Source organism: Typopeltis vanoorti, chromosome 19 (genome assembly GCF_054136105.1).
Source record: "Typopeltis vanoorti isolate ZY-2024b chromosome 19, IOZ_Tvanoo_1.0, whole genome shotgun sequence".
Taxonomy (NCBI): domain Eukaryota; kingdom Metazoa; phylum Arthropoda; class Arachnida; order Uropygi; family Thelyphonidae; genus Typopeltis; species Typopeltis vanoorti.
The window spans coordinates 50079080-50096090 of NC_143567.1; the positions used below are offsets into that span (position 1 = coordinate 50079080).

General features: G+C 34.0%; 1 protein-coding gene across 1 annotated transcript in view; it reads right to left on the minus strand.

Moving 5' to 3' along the window:
• Positions 1-17011, minus strand: part of Dys (Dystrophin) — a 923162-nt gene that overhangs the window by 400287 nt on the left and 505864 nt on the right. Inside the window, exons 44-46 of the mRNA XM_090409612.1 lie at positions 13882-13992; positions 11366-11539; positions 3801-4077 (exon numbers count right to left, since the gene is read on the minus strand). Coding sequence (XP_090265738.1) covers positions 3801-4077; positions 11366-11539; positions 13882-13992 — 562 coding nt within the window. The remainder of the gene's footprint in view (positions 1-3800; positions 4078-11365; positions 11540-13881; positions 13993-17011) is intronic.

Below are 17011 nucleotides of genomic sequence, written 5' to 3' on the forward strand. Positions count from 1 at the left end.
AGAGATGTTGGGATAAGATGCCATGTTGCAAGCCTGTATGTTCGGCAAATTGTTGACGAACTGGGCCATACCAAATCAACAATCAGTGATACCATACCAAAATGGAAGCTCAGGGATCAACTGCAAGTGCTACTCACAGTGGATTACCCACCACACTCACTGAATGTGACTGTAGGGTGCTACAAAGGATAATATGTAAAAACGCCACAAAGTAGAAAGTATTGCACTGTCCTCAGATACCGCTCAGAGTTCAATATTTGTGGTACCACAAACAGAGGTCCAAGGCCAAATCAGGAAAAACAGGACCATCCATCACACTGCCAGCTCCAAATTTCATAGTTGGAGTTATGTACTCTGATAAGAGACATTCACCAGGCATCTGCAACACCCACCCATACACCTGTCTATCTGCTTGGTAGAGGATGTAGTGTGATTCGTTGCTACCTAACACAGCTTTCCAAGCTTCCACATCCCACTGTACAGGCTCTTTGCACTACTAAAGAAAACACTGCATGTTGGTTCAGTTAATGTGGGACTTACATATTGCAGTCTTACTATGGAAACCCACATTGTGAGCCTTGGTTCCGGTTTGTGCAGATTCACATTTTAGTTGATGCCCAGAACTCTGCATTACATGTTGGCTGATGATTGGCTGTTTTTACATATTATCCTTCGTAGCACCCTACAGTCACATTCAGTGAGTGTGGTGAGTAATCCACTGTGAGTAGCACATGCAGTTGATCCCTGAGCTTCCATTTCGGCATAGTATCACTGATTGTTGATTTGGTATGGTCCAGTTCGTCAACAATTTGCTGAACATACAGGTTTGCAACATGGCATCTTATCCCAACTTCTCTTTCGAACTCTGTCAGTTTCTTTCTCAAAGCCATTTCACCTAGACATAGTTGCACTGACTTGGAATCATTATATTCCTCCAATTTTTATAAGCTAGAAACAAACATGTGACTCATTACATGGCATGATGCACCTTGTCCATGAGGTGTCTACTGACTTCTTTCCAAGCAGTGTGTGTGTATATATAAATTCTTTTCATTATTTAATCAATAATCCGAGAGATTGATAAAAGATTTGCCAATTCTGATTTGGTAAGAATATATCACTTGTTTTCCAACTAAACAACTATTTTTATTAATAGGAGCATTTCATTCCTTTTTATAGCATGTGTTGTGTTTTAAGTGATATATATATATATATATATATATATATATAGATAGATAGATACATGCATACATACATACATACATTAATGTTAAGGTTTTTTTGACAATATATCAGGAGGTTATTAATAAGATAATGTTCTGACAAAGATAAATTTAATGACTGCAACATGTTCTTTTATTTATTTATTTTTTTTTTGTATTTAATACACAATAAATGATATGAAAGTATACTTTCCCTCTCCTCTAAATTACGTAGGTTTGGCTGAACTCTTCAGCAATGTTAATTATACAATTAAATACTATTTTTTCTTCTTCACATTCTTTTTATACCATTTTCTTAGACTCGAAATTTCACTGTCCATTCTGTCACATTCAGATGTTATCTTTATCACACTCAAAATTTGTATAATCTTTTCCACCTCTTTAAATACTTATCTCTTAAGTTTGATTTTTCTGCAATCCATATAGCCCAACCATGAGATCATCTTTCTTGAGAATTAAGTACAACACAAAACTGACTTCTCTTGTTTTGATTTTACTACCGTTACAAATCCACTTACCAATCAGAATGCCTTTCCTCCAAAAAACACTTCATTCTTAGTTCTCTTGGTGATCCATGCAATGACCTACTCCCAGCTATTCTCAACACCTTGTGTCCTATGGTGACAAACAAAATGGCCTCTGTATTACCTGCCCATCTTGACTGAATAACTGAAATAATTCTTGCTGGAATAAAATCTACCCCATCCCATCCACTTAAAATCCTTGACTGCTTATCCAAGCTCTTTGGCTATTTTCCAACAAATGTTATCTTTTAAGTATATCATCTCTAGTTGGAGGAAAGGTCACCTAGACACTATTAGACACATATAGTAGATGATTTTCACTATCCTGTGAAATGCCACCCACCCACCCACTCACACACTTATTGGTTTGTCTTTCCCCCATTCCTTGCTTCATACATACAATGAGGTGACAGTCTTCATGGACATGCTCAACACTACATTTAAGTAGAAAGCCAGTTTCTCCTCCAATTGAGAATACAGCAGAAAGTAGTCTTGTAAGCTGGCCACTAAACAGCACATGGGACTAAGCCTAATGGCAACATGTCAGGAGGCTTTCTGACTAGATAGCAAACAATCTTGCTACCACTTACTCTGCTGATTCATGGCTAGATAAAGTCTGTATGCAAAGGGAACAGAGTCAATTGAAGAATGACCACTCCTTTAGTGAGATCCATGCATGTGACGCGTTTGTCACAGGTGTTTGTCACCATCCTTTAAGTTTCTGAGATTATCAATCATGAAATAATATAATACAGAAATCCCACAAAAAAATACAACAAAAAGTCATAAAAACACAAAAAAGCTGCATACTCCGCAATTTCCTCTGTAAGAAAGATGGTACATGTGCATCTGTCAGATATGATATTCCATGCCAGATATTGCTTCGGCACTTCACTGATACCAAATGGGGTTTAGTTTATACACATATATAATTGTCTAGTTACTGCTTTTGTACTCCTGACCATATAAATAATCCTTTCTAGAATGAAATGAGGACCTTTACTCTCACTCCATGCAAAAACCTCAACTGCTATCCAATCCATGGCTCCCTAAGAAGTGTGTGAAAGCAGTCTGTTGAAAATTCACCATATATCACTTGACCCAAGTCAAAAATTCCACTACACTCAGCATATACTACAGCTGTGAAAAAACTATCAACAAATTAAACTGTGAATATGCCAAATAATCTCTTGCTGGGTGCAACTTCTACCTCCCACACCCTCATGATACCATGGTAACATCAAAGAAAGATAGATAAGTTCCTGGTATTCTTTTCTTTTAGTATATTTTAATTTATGTATGTAGCTAGCTCAGTTACTCTTATAATGATGCAGGTATTATCACACATCAGTGGCATGCATGCACATACATAAATACATGCACATGGTAATTTAGTGGATTTTTAAATGATGTATACACTTTTCTACTGAAAGACTACTACAAAAATAACAGACAATGCATTGTACTGACTTAGCATTTTGGTAGATTTGTTCATTATGTATTATGGCTGTCATTATAAGGACCTTCCCTCTTTTACTTGCCAGACCTGTTTGTCTTTCACTCACTGGAGGCCTCAGATAATAATAATAATAAATAGAACTATAACTCAGTAGGTCCTTCACTGAAAAAAAAAATTCAGATTTTCCTCCATTTTTATATTTTTTTTGATTTGCCAACTCACAGAAATTCATTATTGAAACAAATTTCTTCATTATACTGATTTTTTTTAGTTAGTTGATGGCATATGCATTATATACATATCTCTGTGTGTGTGTGTGTGTGTGTGTAGTGCTTTCTTTATGGGAAAAAAAAATAAAAAAATAGGTGCAGTGGTCATTCTTTGCTAGCAGGAAAACTTGAAGACTTAAAAGAATATGAAAAGAAAACTATAAAAAAAAGTATTTAATAAATTATTTATTAAAAATCTTTAATAAATTAAAAATAAAAATAAATTAATAAATTAACTTATATGTTTCAGTTCATTAAAATCAACTAAAATTATACATATTTATTTTAAATTAACTAACAATATTTAAATGCATATGGAAATTACCTTCAATTACAGCAGAAGTTGTAAATCTAATAGCATTTGCTGGAAAATCATCTGTAACAACTTCAGCTGGTGCAAAAGAAAGAGCACTTTCATAGATTCCTAACTTCTTCAGGACAACTTGAAGACTTTCCCAATCTTGCATTAATCTCTTAAAATCTTCTTGAATTCCAGAAGGAAGTATCAAACCCACTTCATGAGAGCTCTTCTCTACATTTGTAAATTTTGTATCCATTTGGTTAATGATTAATCTATGTTCCTGTACACTCTCTTTAGTTATCTGGAAATAGAATGTAGACTAATATAAAGATATTCAATTTACAATCTTTATTTATTTTACTTTTCTGGTTATTTATTCAACAACCTATTTTGAAATGGTACATTATATATATGCCTGCATCAAGTACAAAGAAATTCCAAATTAATAATATCAAACAGCACAATGAAAACATTTATATACTGCTGCATCTTCTTTCATTAAGGGGGTATGGGATATCTTGCAGAAATCATGATCAAAGATGATGACCAATTTACTAAACTTCTATAAAAGTAATTAATGGACTGTTGAAAATTTCACATTTGTAAGCACAACCTAATCATGTCTTCAAAAGAAAGTTACAACACAATATCAAGTAGGTAATCACAATTCAGTTTGATGTCAGTATCATATAATTCCTGATTTTCAAACTTGTACTCAATAAAACTAATCTTATAAATTTCATTAAATACTAATGTTATCACATCATATTCAAAGATGAAATGAATATCCAACTACAAAAGATTGTACAGAAGCACAGAACTTAAATGTGTTGTTGCACATTTAGCTGTTGTGGGTGGGCTAAATTAATTAGAGATTCCAGCTCCTCCTACTCTAGAGATGAAATGGAACTTTTTCAAGCAACTTCAGGCCTACAATAAGCAGGGGTTCACATGGAGTGACAAATTCCACAGCAGTGAGTTTGAATCGTGCTACCTTTTGGCTGGAGAACAGGTATTATCCACTTGACCAACCAGGCCAACAAAAATTGTTATTATTATTAACACCAGATCCCCATCGAGTAAAAACACTCATCACTGGAGGTACACACTGTTATGTTCAAAGCCCATCGAATCATTTTTGTATGAGCCTTCTATTAGTTTTTCAGATGAAAATTGTTTCATTTTTCAAAAAAAAAATTCTTTTAAAATATACTATTTAATAATGGAAATATAAAATAGTAATAATTCTTTATGGTAAATAAAATATCAATCAAGATTCTATTGCAAAAAAGTATATTACTGATTACATAAAAATATACTGCTGATTTAATTTTGTTATTCAAAAAACATTTTTATTATCCTTATTATAATTTCATTAATATGTGTGGGGACACACACACACACACACACACACAATGTATGGCATGTCATTGTGGATAGCTTCCCCAAATGGTTTTAGAGCCAGAGTATCCCAGGATTCTGTACTTTCACCCACAATTTTTGTCTTTTACATCAATGACCTTCTCTCTCTCTCTCTCTCTCTCTCTAACTTTAAACCATATTCATAGTTTTGCTGATTACAGAACTCTACATTCATCTTCATTTGAGAAACTATGTAGTACTACTGAAATGACTGAAGCTTAAAGTTCTTCCCATAACCAATGTTGTCAACACTCATTTCCTCACCATTCGTGGGATGAAGATAAGTCAGTGAATATCTATGCTATAAAGATCCTACTTCATTTCCTCACACTTTTGATAATGTTATGAAATTCTTTCAAGATAAATTACTCTTAAAATACCGGTAATTATCTTTATACAGGAATTTGTTGATAATGTTTAGAGGATATCCATTTTGAGATAGTATTGTAACAATTTGAGAACATAGCATCATCCACATGTTGGGAAATAGAGTCTGCAAATTTGTCTCAGATGAAGACGAGGTTCAGACAGAACTGTCTCAAATTGTTACAACACTATGTCAAAAATGGATATCCTCTAAACATTATCAACAAATTCCTGTATAAAGATAACCACCACAACAAGAAACAGTCTCCAAGCAGGTTTCAACGGTCGTCATCCCCTTTATGGGTTCGGTTTCCACCAATATAGCGAGATTGTTAAAAGCTCATAACATCAGAGCTGTATTTAAACCAACTACTAGCATTAGACAGGTGTTAAGATCTCCTAAGGATAGTGTTCCATTTTACAAATATCCAGGTGTGTATAATATTCCATGTACATGTAGCCTCTCCTACATTGGACAAACTTCAAGAAGCCTCGAAATCAGACAGAAAGAACATGTTGGAGATGTCAATCATAACAGGGTGATCACCTCCAGTTTAGCGCATCACTTTTCAACTTCTTGATTGGGAAAATAGTTCTATGCCCTACATAGATGATGATTTCAACACCGATTATTCAAAGAAGCAACAGTAGTCCTACGAACAGGCAGCAACCTAAACCGAAATCAAGATGCCATATTGAATGAGACTTGGAAAAATTTAATCAATTCACTCAGTTTGACGGAACTACAGTATGCCAACAATCACATAATGCGTGCTCATGCAATGCGTGTTCAGGACACAGACCTAAAGATTCACAATACATGCTGACATTGTCATGCGAATGTATCAACTTAGCTACTTTATAGTTACTAATGGTTTTGTATTCTTTATACTTTGTGCATTTATCATTTTTTTGTGTTTACTGTTCAAGCCTTGAGAAAGCTAGACAGTTGCTAGCGAAACTGGTAGGCGTTATTATATGAACATATATAATAATTAAAAAAACCTATGGTCACATAAACAATAATAAGTCATATATTTTAACACTTCGTGGCCAAATATGAATATTTTAAATAAGTTACTCTTCTTGGGCTAACTTTCACATTCAGCTTATTCTGATAGAAATATATAACATTAACAATCTTCAGCCTCTAAAAAACTCATTCAAAACAATACCTCTCCTGCTCAACTCCTTAAACTATATCCTAAATCTGACTAACTTTAGAATACAATTCTCACATTTAGGGTGGTGCATCCAAAACCTCATTAAGAATTCTTGATTGTAAATAGAAGAGGGCAATCTACCTAACAGGTAACGTCTCTCGCACAAGCTCCCTCCAGTCAGTTTTGCATAGGAGTCATATTTCTGCATTATGCTATTTTATAGGTACCATCATAAGCATTGCTTTTGTGAACTAGCTACTAACATTGTCCTATTTTCCTCTAATTATGTAAGAACTATAACTATAGAACCATGTTCCATACATGGTGCAACTCCACAACATGTCAAAACATCATCCATTCAATCTATTTCTGTTCTTTGGAACAGCCTTATCCTATACTCTCCTGGATGGAACTTGTGTTTTTTGAGTCCCAGAGATATGTAGACATTTAGTTTCTTCTCCTTCCCTTCCTTTTCCTGATAGTTTTTATATTAGTAATTTTTTTTTAACATAAAAATGCCATTTATGGGCAAGTAATTTAAGAAAAGGACATAATCTATTAAAATGCTTCTTTCAAAAGCTACGGGTTATACTCTTTGGGAAATGAGCACAACAGTTAATGGATGAAAACAAGGTATCCTCCAAATGGTTCAAATAAGAGCTAGCCAAGGGTGGATACTGAATGAAAATACTCCTTCTTCATTTGTATATCTTCCAAAAATCCACAAAGAAGTTATCCTTTAAGATCCATTGTGAATTTCATTCTATATAATGATTTCCCTCCTGATGTAAAGATTTCTGATTTTTTTTTATACAATCAAGATATTTCAGCTGCAAAAACAAGATCTAAACAAGAAAAACAGATTGAAAGCACAGCGATTGGTAACCTCTATCTCCACCCTTGGCTAATTATTATTTGATTATAATAAGTGATGCTTGTTTTCATCCATTCATCCCCAAGCTTCTTTCTGGTTTTGCTACATCTATGCTCTTTCTGCTGTTTGCTCTCAGTCTGGAAACAAACTTACCACCTTCCTACATTGGATCAATAGCCTTCACCTATGTATTTAATTCACCATGGAAAAAAAGAAAGTGCTGGTAGTTCACCCTTCATGAACATCCTTCTCACGTGCACAGCCTCTACTTTGTCAACTGGTGTTTATTGGAAACTTACCTTTACTGGCACATATATAAATCAAAAGTCTGCTCATCACACCTCCAAAAAAAAATGATGTCAAGTCATTAAGTTAAAAGAGCACATAACGTTTGTTCTTCTCCCTCAGACTTACAACTTCTCAATAAGAAAACTTTAATGGAATTAAATAATTACAACTTTTGTCAAAATCCAACAGATAACTGACTCCTATCTTCTAACACTTAAGGATTCTTTGCAGGGTTCCAATCCATTATATTTCTGGCATCTCTGAACCTATTGGTAGAATTTTTAAGAAATTTCACATTAATCCCACATTCTTCTCTTACCATCTACAGAAGATAAATTGTCATCTCTGTCTTCAGTCAGTGCTTACTAGATGCCTTGTGAATCTAATTTAACATACTTTGGACAGTCAAACTGTTCTGTGGAAAAAAAGAATTAATGACCATCCATACTAAATGGAATACCTGAACCCTCAAAAGTCTGGTCTGGCACAGCACAGTATTGATACTAAATACAGTATCCCATGGGATGAAGCTTGTCTTCTCCGTCCCCCCCCTTTTTTTTTTAATGTTGAGCCTATACACAAGAGGTTGGTTGATCAATCTATAGTACATTAGCACCATGTATGGATAGTGGGTTGGGAAAGAAAGTACTTCTTCACCTTTGATTTAAATAACTGTATATTGTATTCCTTGTGGAACACAACAGGGGGAAGACTGTTCCACAGTACAGCAGTTGCAGGGATGAAGGAGGAGAAAAAGAAACTTGTTTTGTGGGTTTCAAGGTGCACTGTGAATGGATGTTGAGCAGCAGCTACACGTGTTCCAACAAGCTTAGTACTAAGGGAAGAAATTATTGATGCTATTTCAGATGAACAATTTCCATGGAAATATTTGTAGAACACACATATTGCAGAAACCAATCATCTGTGCGAAAATGGGGGGAGTGAGTTGGTAAGAGATGGGTCATTAATTGTTAAACCAACTGTTGTATTTACATTATATTTCTGTTCTTTGAATGCCTTGTTGTGTCTACTGATGCTCAATGCTGATTTCAGTACTAAATATCTATGCTTTTCACTGGAGTTTATTGAGTGTTATCGTGTTTTTTTCTTTGTTTGATCATTATACCACAGGTACTTTTAAATGTATATTTACGCTATTCTCTTCTTATTTACCCTGGTGTCTTCCCTTCTAATAGGAGATTATCATCCATCTGTTATGTCTCCATATGTGTGCCAGGAATTTCATCTGTCTTTCTGATTGTCTTTTTCAATGTGCAGTTCTCTTTTATTTCACACAAGTGTTTTTTTCTTTCTCTCCAATTTATTCCTAGCAATACTCTGCCAGGATATTTCAAATGCTTCAATTCTTTTCCAGTCTTCTGTTGTTATAGCCCAAGTCTCACAACTATATAAGAATATGCTCCAAACAAATGTTTTTTATAAATCATTTCTGTATGTTGTTACTTATCTTGCTTGTAGCAAATTATCTCTTTTCTTTAATACTCCTTTTGCTATAGCAATTCTTCATATTTCCAACTTATGTTGTTACTTATCTTGCTTGTAGCAAATTATCTCTTTTCTTTAATACTCCTTTTGCTATAGCAATTCTTCATATTTCCAACTTATATCTTACATATTTCCAACTTAAACAGACTAGCAATATGGGCAAAGGTATATAGCTGTCAGTTTAATGTGGCCAAGAGTAAGGGGGATGCACTTTGAGAAGAAGAGATAACAAGCTATGCACTATATTAATGGCACTGAACTGCAGGAAACTGATGAGGCCAGGGACTTGGGGGTGATTGTGAACAGGGATTTGAAGTTTAGAAGGCATATTGTGAAGGAAACGAAAACAGCAAATGAGATTACATGGCTGTTGAAGAACAAAAGAACAAGAGATAGAGAAGTTATTGTTCCCTTTTGTAAGGCCTTAATAAAGCCACACCTGCATATAGAGCTGCAGTAGTCCAGGTGTGGCTTTATTAAGGCCTTACTATGGCATGTCTATGCAATGCTCCCTACAAGAACAGACTGAAAGTCTATGGGCTTAAAAAACTGTGATAGCTGAACAACAGGAGACATGATAAAGGCATATAAGTTACTGAAGGATTTTATAGGATTGACACTGAGAACTTTTTTCAGTACATGGCAAGAAGGAAGAGAACAAGGGATCACCATCACCCATGAAAATTGTGTAAAAGTGTGGTTAGCACTCTTACTTTTCTTATGTAGAGCAGAAGGACTATGTTTTCTGCTTGGAGGGTGAATGGGTGGAATGGGATGTGAGAGGTGGTTGCGAAAAATGAATGAAGAAGAGGTATGACAGACACTGGTGAATAAGGGTCAGTGTGCAAATAATGGATCTCCCGAGATGAGTCTTCTGATTCCATGGAGATGTCCGTATAATATAATAATATATTTTTATCTCTAATTCATGACTGGGGTGAAAGCAATAAAGTCAATTTCAATGCTTCTATAACATAGTTCTCTCTTCTCAGTTCTTCTCCACTTACTTTTCATAATGGTCAGCTCAACAGCCAAGACTAAATCTCTCTTCTTGGACTGACTCTTACTCCAAACTGTTCCTGGCACAATTATATCACTTCTATAGCATCATCAGCTTCCAAAATCTTGACATCCTTTTCCATTCAAGATGGTATTTCTCTGATAAAAAGTTACTTACTCTGTAAAAATCACAAATTCGAACAATCTTGGAATACCACTCTCATGTTTGGAGTGGTGTACCTAAGACTTCCCTAAAAATTCTTAATGCTATTCAGAAAAAGGCAGTCTGGTTAATTAATGAAATATCTCTTACAGATTCTCTTTGACCACTTTCCAATAGAAGATCAGTTTCCACAATGTGTCTCTTCTACAGATATTTCTATGGCCATTGTTCAGCAGAACTAGTATTCATTAGGTCTCCCATTTCTGCCAGATCTACAGGAACTAGAGCAACAACTGCTCAACATTCCTTTACAGTTCAACTGCATACTCACTGAACATGCTACTCCCAGTAATCTTTCATTCTTGCCATCTTAATTCTCTGGAACAGCCTCTCTCCATTAAGCATTTCCAAAGGACTTCAGTTCAAGAAAAATATCAACAGATTATTCTACTCTGACCCCTGCTAATACATGGCATTTACACGCTCTTCTTCTTCTTCTTCTTCCTTTTGTTTGTGGGAGTAATATATATAAAAAAATAAAAACAAAAATTCATTGTTTTATCTATCTTATTGTGTTCCTTTGAACCTGCTACCATTATCTGTGGTTGTTCTCTATTAAGATATTATGAGATTGTATGCCATGCATGCAATTTAATTCGAATTTTGTTACCCATGGATAAGAATGTGAAGCAATAATTCAGTCAATATGACTATACCACTTGCAAAAACAGTTCAGTTTAAATTAAATAAAAATTATCCTAAGTTATTCACATATTAACTGAAAAATGTATTTGCTGAAATAGCCTACCATGTTTTCCTCTGAAGGATTTCTACCAGCAGTGTAAGTGGCTAGTCTTTGCTCTGATATCTGTTTCACTTCTGCAACCCAAGTTCCTTCAACCTTCAGATGATCCAAAAACTCAGACAGATTTTGAACATGCTGGTCAAGCTTTTGTTTTTGGTCTGGTAACAAAGCTGTAACCTAAAAAAAGTTACCAAGATTATATACAGAAGAAGGAATTAACTGTATTATATACAGAATGGTGTTAACTGTATTAAACTTAAGTTTAATACAGTTAACACCATTATATTGAACTAACTAACTTGCTATAACAGACTGCCAAAAAAAAATAGCTTAATTGCCATAGCATCAGTGCAGTTCTTAAGGAAATTCATTACAGCAAATTATCCACTAAGTCTATTCCTTTGGTCTCTATAAGCGTATTGCAGATTGCAGTGAGAGTTGATAATGGAACAACATTTGTATTTTCAAGAAAATAAACTTGTAATCATAAATACTTTTGAAGAAATCTCAAATTTATTTTTTCAGTGTAGATATTAAGCAAATGGAATCATGAATATTTATTTTACTCAAGTGGTCAAGCATTAAAAACAATTTTTTTAAAAAAAAATAAGTCAATAATTAAAAATATAAAATAATGTGCTTTGTTCCATAACAGCATGTTATGGAACAAAGTCATTGACAGAGTAAAAGTTCTGAATTTATAAAACATTGGAAAAGATGACGGAGATAGTATGCATCGGCAAATAGACTCAATGAGTGGAGGACAGTTAATTATTATGGTTGATTTCAACTATGGGAACATAGAATGGAAGGAGGAGAAGACACATGGGAGGAAGGAAATGGAATTTATACAGTTACTACAGAATAATTACCTGAAACAGCATGTGATGGAATATACTAGGGGTTTGAGAGTGCTCATCATCATCAAATTCTTGCCACGTACAAGGAGAGTGCTTGATATGGTATTGCATCTGAGAATTTGTCTATAACAAATATGACCATTGTCACCAACTGGTGAGGGTGATCATATGGTCTTGACCTGGGAGGTGGTTAAAATGTGTGGAATTTTCAGTTAAGATGGGGTATATGTAAAATTCAGCCTTATGTGCCAGTAGACATGGAAAGATTTGATGATGATATGCAGAATTATAGGGCTGGTAAGTATGATAAGCTTAGGAGACCGCTTGAATTGGTGCCATGGCATCTAAAACTGCAAGAGCTGGATGTTGATAGTGCATGGGAAGTGGTAAAGGAGTGTTTGAAGGAGGTAATGACAGACTCCATACCTGGCATCAGGAGAGTAAATTAGGTGGGAATTAAATGGATGAATATCAACATTAAGCTTGAGCTGCAAAAAGAAAAAAAAAAAAAAAGAATTATGGGATTGTATGCAGTGCATGCAGTTTAATTGAAAATTCTAATTAAATTGCATGCACTGAATATAATCAAATAATTATTTTTTTTTCAGCTCCAGCTTAATGGTGATATTCATCCATTTAACTCCCACTTGATTTACTCTCCTGACTCTAGGTATGCAGTCTGTCATTACCTCCTTCAAACACTCCTTTACTCCCCATTTCTTATCCATAGATAAGAATGTGAAGCAAGAATTCAGTCATCATGACTATACCACTTGCAGAAACAGCTCAGTTTAAATAAAATAAAAATTATCCTAAGTTATTCAAGTATTAAATGAAAAATGTATTTGCTGAAATGGCCTACCGTATTTTCCTCTGAAGGATTTCTACCAGCAGTGATCCAAAATGATCCACAAACTCAGACAAATTTTGAACATACTGATCAAGTTTTGTTTTTGTTCTGGTAACAACATTGTAACTTTGCTTTGATTTAATTACTGGATATTATAAGGATGTGTTTAGCTAATCTAGATATATCATTAATAAAAATTTGTTCATCCATGTGGCTGAAACTTTATCCATTGATAATACATCTTCAGATTTACCAAACCAATTATTCTTCTTCTTGGTTCATTCGACCATCTCTTCCCTTTTTTTTAATGAATTTCCTGAAAAATTATACTCTACAAATATTCAAGTCCCAAATGAAAATAAATCTTCTACCACAGTACAGGAGCAATTTAAGTTTACATCTCATGTGATTCCATCTCATCTTCTCCTTACATGTTAGACTCAATGACCTGTCTTGGATAAGTAACTTCATATCTTAGAAACCTAAATAATGTTCTGATTGGACAGTTGGGCAAGACTCACATCATGTGTTTGGGATCCATATTTTAAAAATCTTGAAAAATCATCAGGAACATCAAATTACTGTTTTTCTAAGAATACCTGATCTCATGTTGGAGCTTTGTAAATATTTTTTTCAATAATAAATTTAAGTAGTTAAACATTTCTGAACATAAATATAGATCCTGTTAATGTATATGTTAATATAGATCCTATAGCAAATGTCAGTATATGTTTTACACTTCATGTAGAACTTATCTATATTAATATTTTAATAATTATGCATAAATGCTATCTTTCAATAAATATTACCTTATTATATCTTTTTTCTATAGCTTCCACATCATCTGTCTTCAAGAGAGTGCCAGCTAACATAATGGACAATAAACTTGCTCTATGGTGAGGTATTTCCCTTTCTGCCCTCTACCACAAAAATATAAAATAATAGAGAACTTTATTAACATGTAAAAAATAATACATCTTTCATAATAACAATTACACACACAAATCAGCATGCCAAGCTAACACAAGAATTATTACATACAAAGGTACTACATATCTTTCCCATGGTATACGATACTGTTCATGTATATAAGAATAATAACAAATCACAATACTAGACATTTTTTGTAAGCTTGTTGCACTTGCAAAATTTCAACTTGGACATTCTGTCCATCTTTTTTTCAGTCTGTCAGTTGATTATTTTTATTTTTTTTTGTTTCCAACTTCTTAAAAATTATATTATTATTTATTACATTCTATTTATTTACTTATTCCATTCTGATCATTTTTATACATTTTGTTTTATTGACTGTTAAAGACATGCTTCATAATTCTTTCTTTTAAGGTTACACAGTGGTCAGCATTCATAGTGAAGAATTTATGGAAACACAATACATGTGTTAGAATAATTACTTTACTTATAATTACAAAAATAATATTTGATGTTTTGACCTCTGTATTGACATCATCACCAGGAAAACATACATATGCACAGGATACGAGCTACATGACACTACACAAAAGTAAGATGAATCTAAATGCTTTGTTATTCATTTACCCTAGCCTGACATCTGGTGAAAACATAAAGCTAAATAAATAAAATAAAACTATTATTAAATAAAATATATTCAAATTTAAAAATTAATTTGCAAAATACAAAAAAAAACTTTTTATGCATATCAATATAATAATATATAGATGATATATAAAATGTTTTATAGCAGAACTACATTAAACAATTTCTAGAGTCCTCTCCTATTAGTTTTCTTTTGTTGGAGGTTGTTCTGGATGTTATATGGGTTGAAGATGAAACCTCCAAATTCTTGGAATTATTAATCCATCATTCTTGTTTAGATTTGGAAGATGTTTCAGCATTTCACAGGTTTCTTTGAACTTTCTTTCAAACCAGGTTTTGCTGCAATATAAGGACTTGGCACCTTTCCAGTCAATTCTGTGACATGCTTGAAGTGTGTGGTCTGACAGGCCTGTTTTACCATAGTGGAGGAATTTAATGTGCTGTTTGTGTTCATCTTTTCTTATTGGGATGGTGCACTCTGTTTCCCCTATGTAAGGTATCTTGCAGGTACACTGAATTTTGTAAATCCCTAAGTGGGAAAAGTATGGAAGAGGATCTTTGGATGAGCTGAGTAAATTTCTTCATTTTGCAGGAGGTTTGAAGGTTGCCTTAATACTGTATTTATGTAGTGTTCTATCTATTTTTTTTTCTGATATGCTCCTAATGTATGGTTCTTGTAATCTTTTTTGCTTTTAATGATATTTTGTGGAAGATCTTGTGAACTGTTTTTTTATTGTAGCCATTTTTTACAAATGTTTGGCTAATAATTTCATATACTTTTTTTCAGAGCCTGCTCATTGGAGTAAATTGTTAGGGCTCTGTGTTTGAGAGTACTGATGACACGTAGTTTTTGTGTTGGATGGTGGTATGAATTTTTATGTATGTACTGGCCCGTGTATGTAGGTTTGTGGTAAACTGTGAAGGAGAGGCAGCCTGAGGGAAGACATGTGACAAGTATGTCTAGAAAAGGAAGAGAGTTATTGTTTTCAATTTCAATTTTGCTGAATCTAGAGCTCACTGCTTGAAGTCTTCCACGTAAAAGTTAGCTATTGTGTGTGTAGGGGGGACATGGCTATACCTATTTTTTGTAGGTAAAAATTATTTTGCCACGTGAAAAACCTGGAGCAAAGTATGTGGGCAAAGAGTACCATGATATCAGGCAGAAATATGTTCTGTATGAGAAGAATTAGTATCAGTGATCAGGACATTCAGGAAAAAAGCAGTTATGTCGATGATGACTAATAAATCTTCATTGTTTAGTGTGATGTTTTATGTAGGAAGAAATGATCTACCAACTCCTGGAGTGTGGCTGCCAGTTTCTTGGCTAAGCAATAATTGGGGATGAACTCCTTCAACTATCAGTAGTAGTGGTGTGTTTGTTTTGTGTATTTTTGGCAGGCTATAAATTACAGGAGTGTGGGCATAATGCAGTATTAGTTTTTTAATTGTTTCCTCTGGCCATATGATCACTGATTTGATTAATTCTGTTGATTTCTTTCTGATGTGGTTTGTAGGGTTGTAGTTAACCATTTGGTACGTGCTCTGGTCGGATACCAATTGGCTCATTTTTTCCAGGTATGCTGTCTGATCAAGGATGACAGTAGCAATTCCTTTAACCACTTTGGTAATTATTATTATTATCTGAAACCTCCAGGGAGTCAAGGACTTATCAAGGGAGGCTATAAATCACCCAAACCAGTTATCATATCTTCCTTAAAATCATTCACACTAGATGTACTCACTACCCCTAAAGGCAAACTATTCTATTCACTTACTGCTCTCTGGGAGAAAAACCTAGCTCTTACCTCTTTCTTGACTGTGAACATAATTAACTTCCATTGATGCCCCTGTGTTATCTCCCACCTTTGATATAACGAAAAATTTCATCAAATGATATCCTATAACATCCATTCAAAAGTTTATACACATCTATTATATCACCCCTCTTACTCCTGTTAACCAGTCTGCAATCCACAAACTCTCAATCTGTCTTCATAATTTAAACCTAAATCCATTGTTAACAAAGAAATTGAAGGAGCCTTAATTGGTGAATTGAGTGAACAACAGAAAGGCTTCAGAAGAGGAATGGGAACCATTAATGCTATCCTGGAACTAAAAATACAAATAGAAAGATAACTTGAAAGAAATAGGAATATATACATATGTTTCATAGACTTTCAGAAGGCCTTCGACCAGGTTAAACATAATGAACTTTCAATACATTAGATAAATTAGACATGGACGATTATAAAAATGATTTACACCAAACAGAAAATGCAGCTGTTTAACTCTGAGACTTCGGAAGTGAAAATAAAAAGAGGAGTTAGACAAGGTTCACCAAATTTATTTAACATCTAGTGAGAA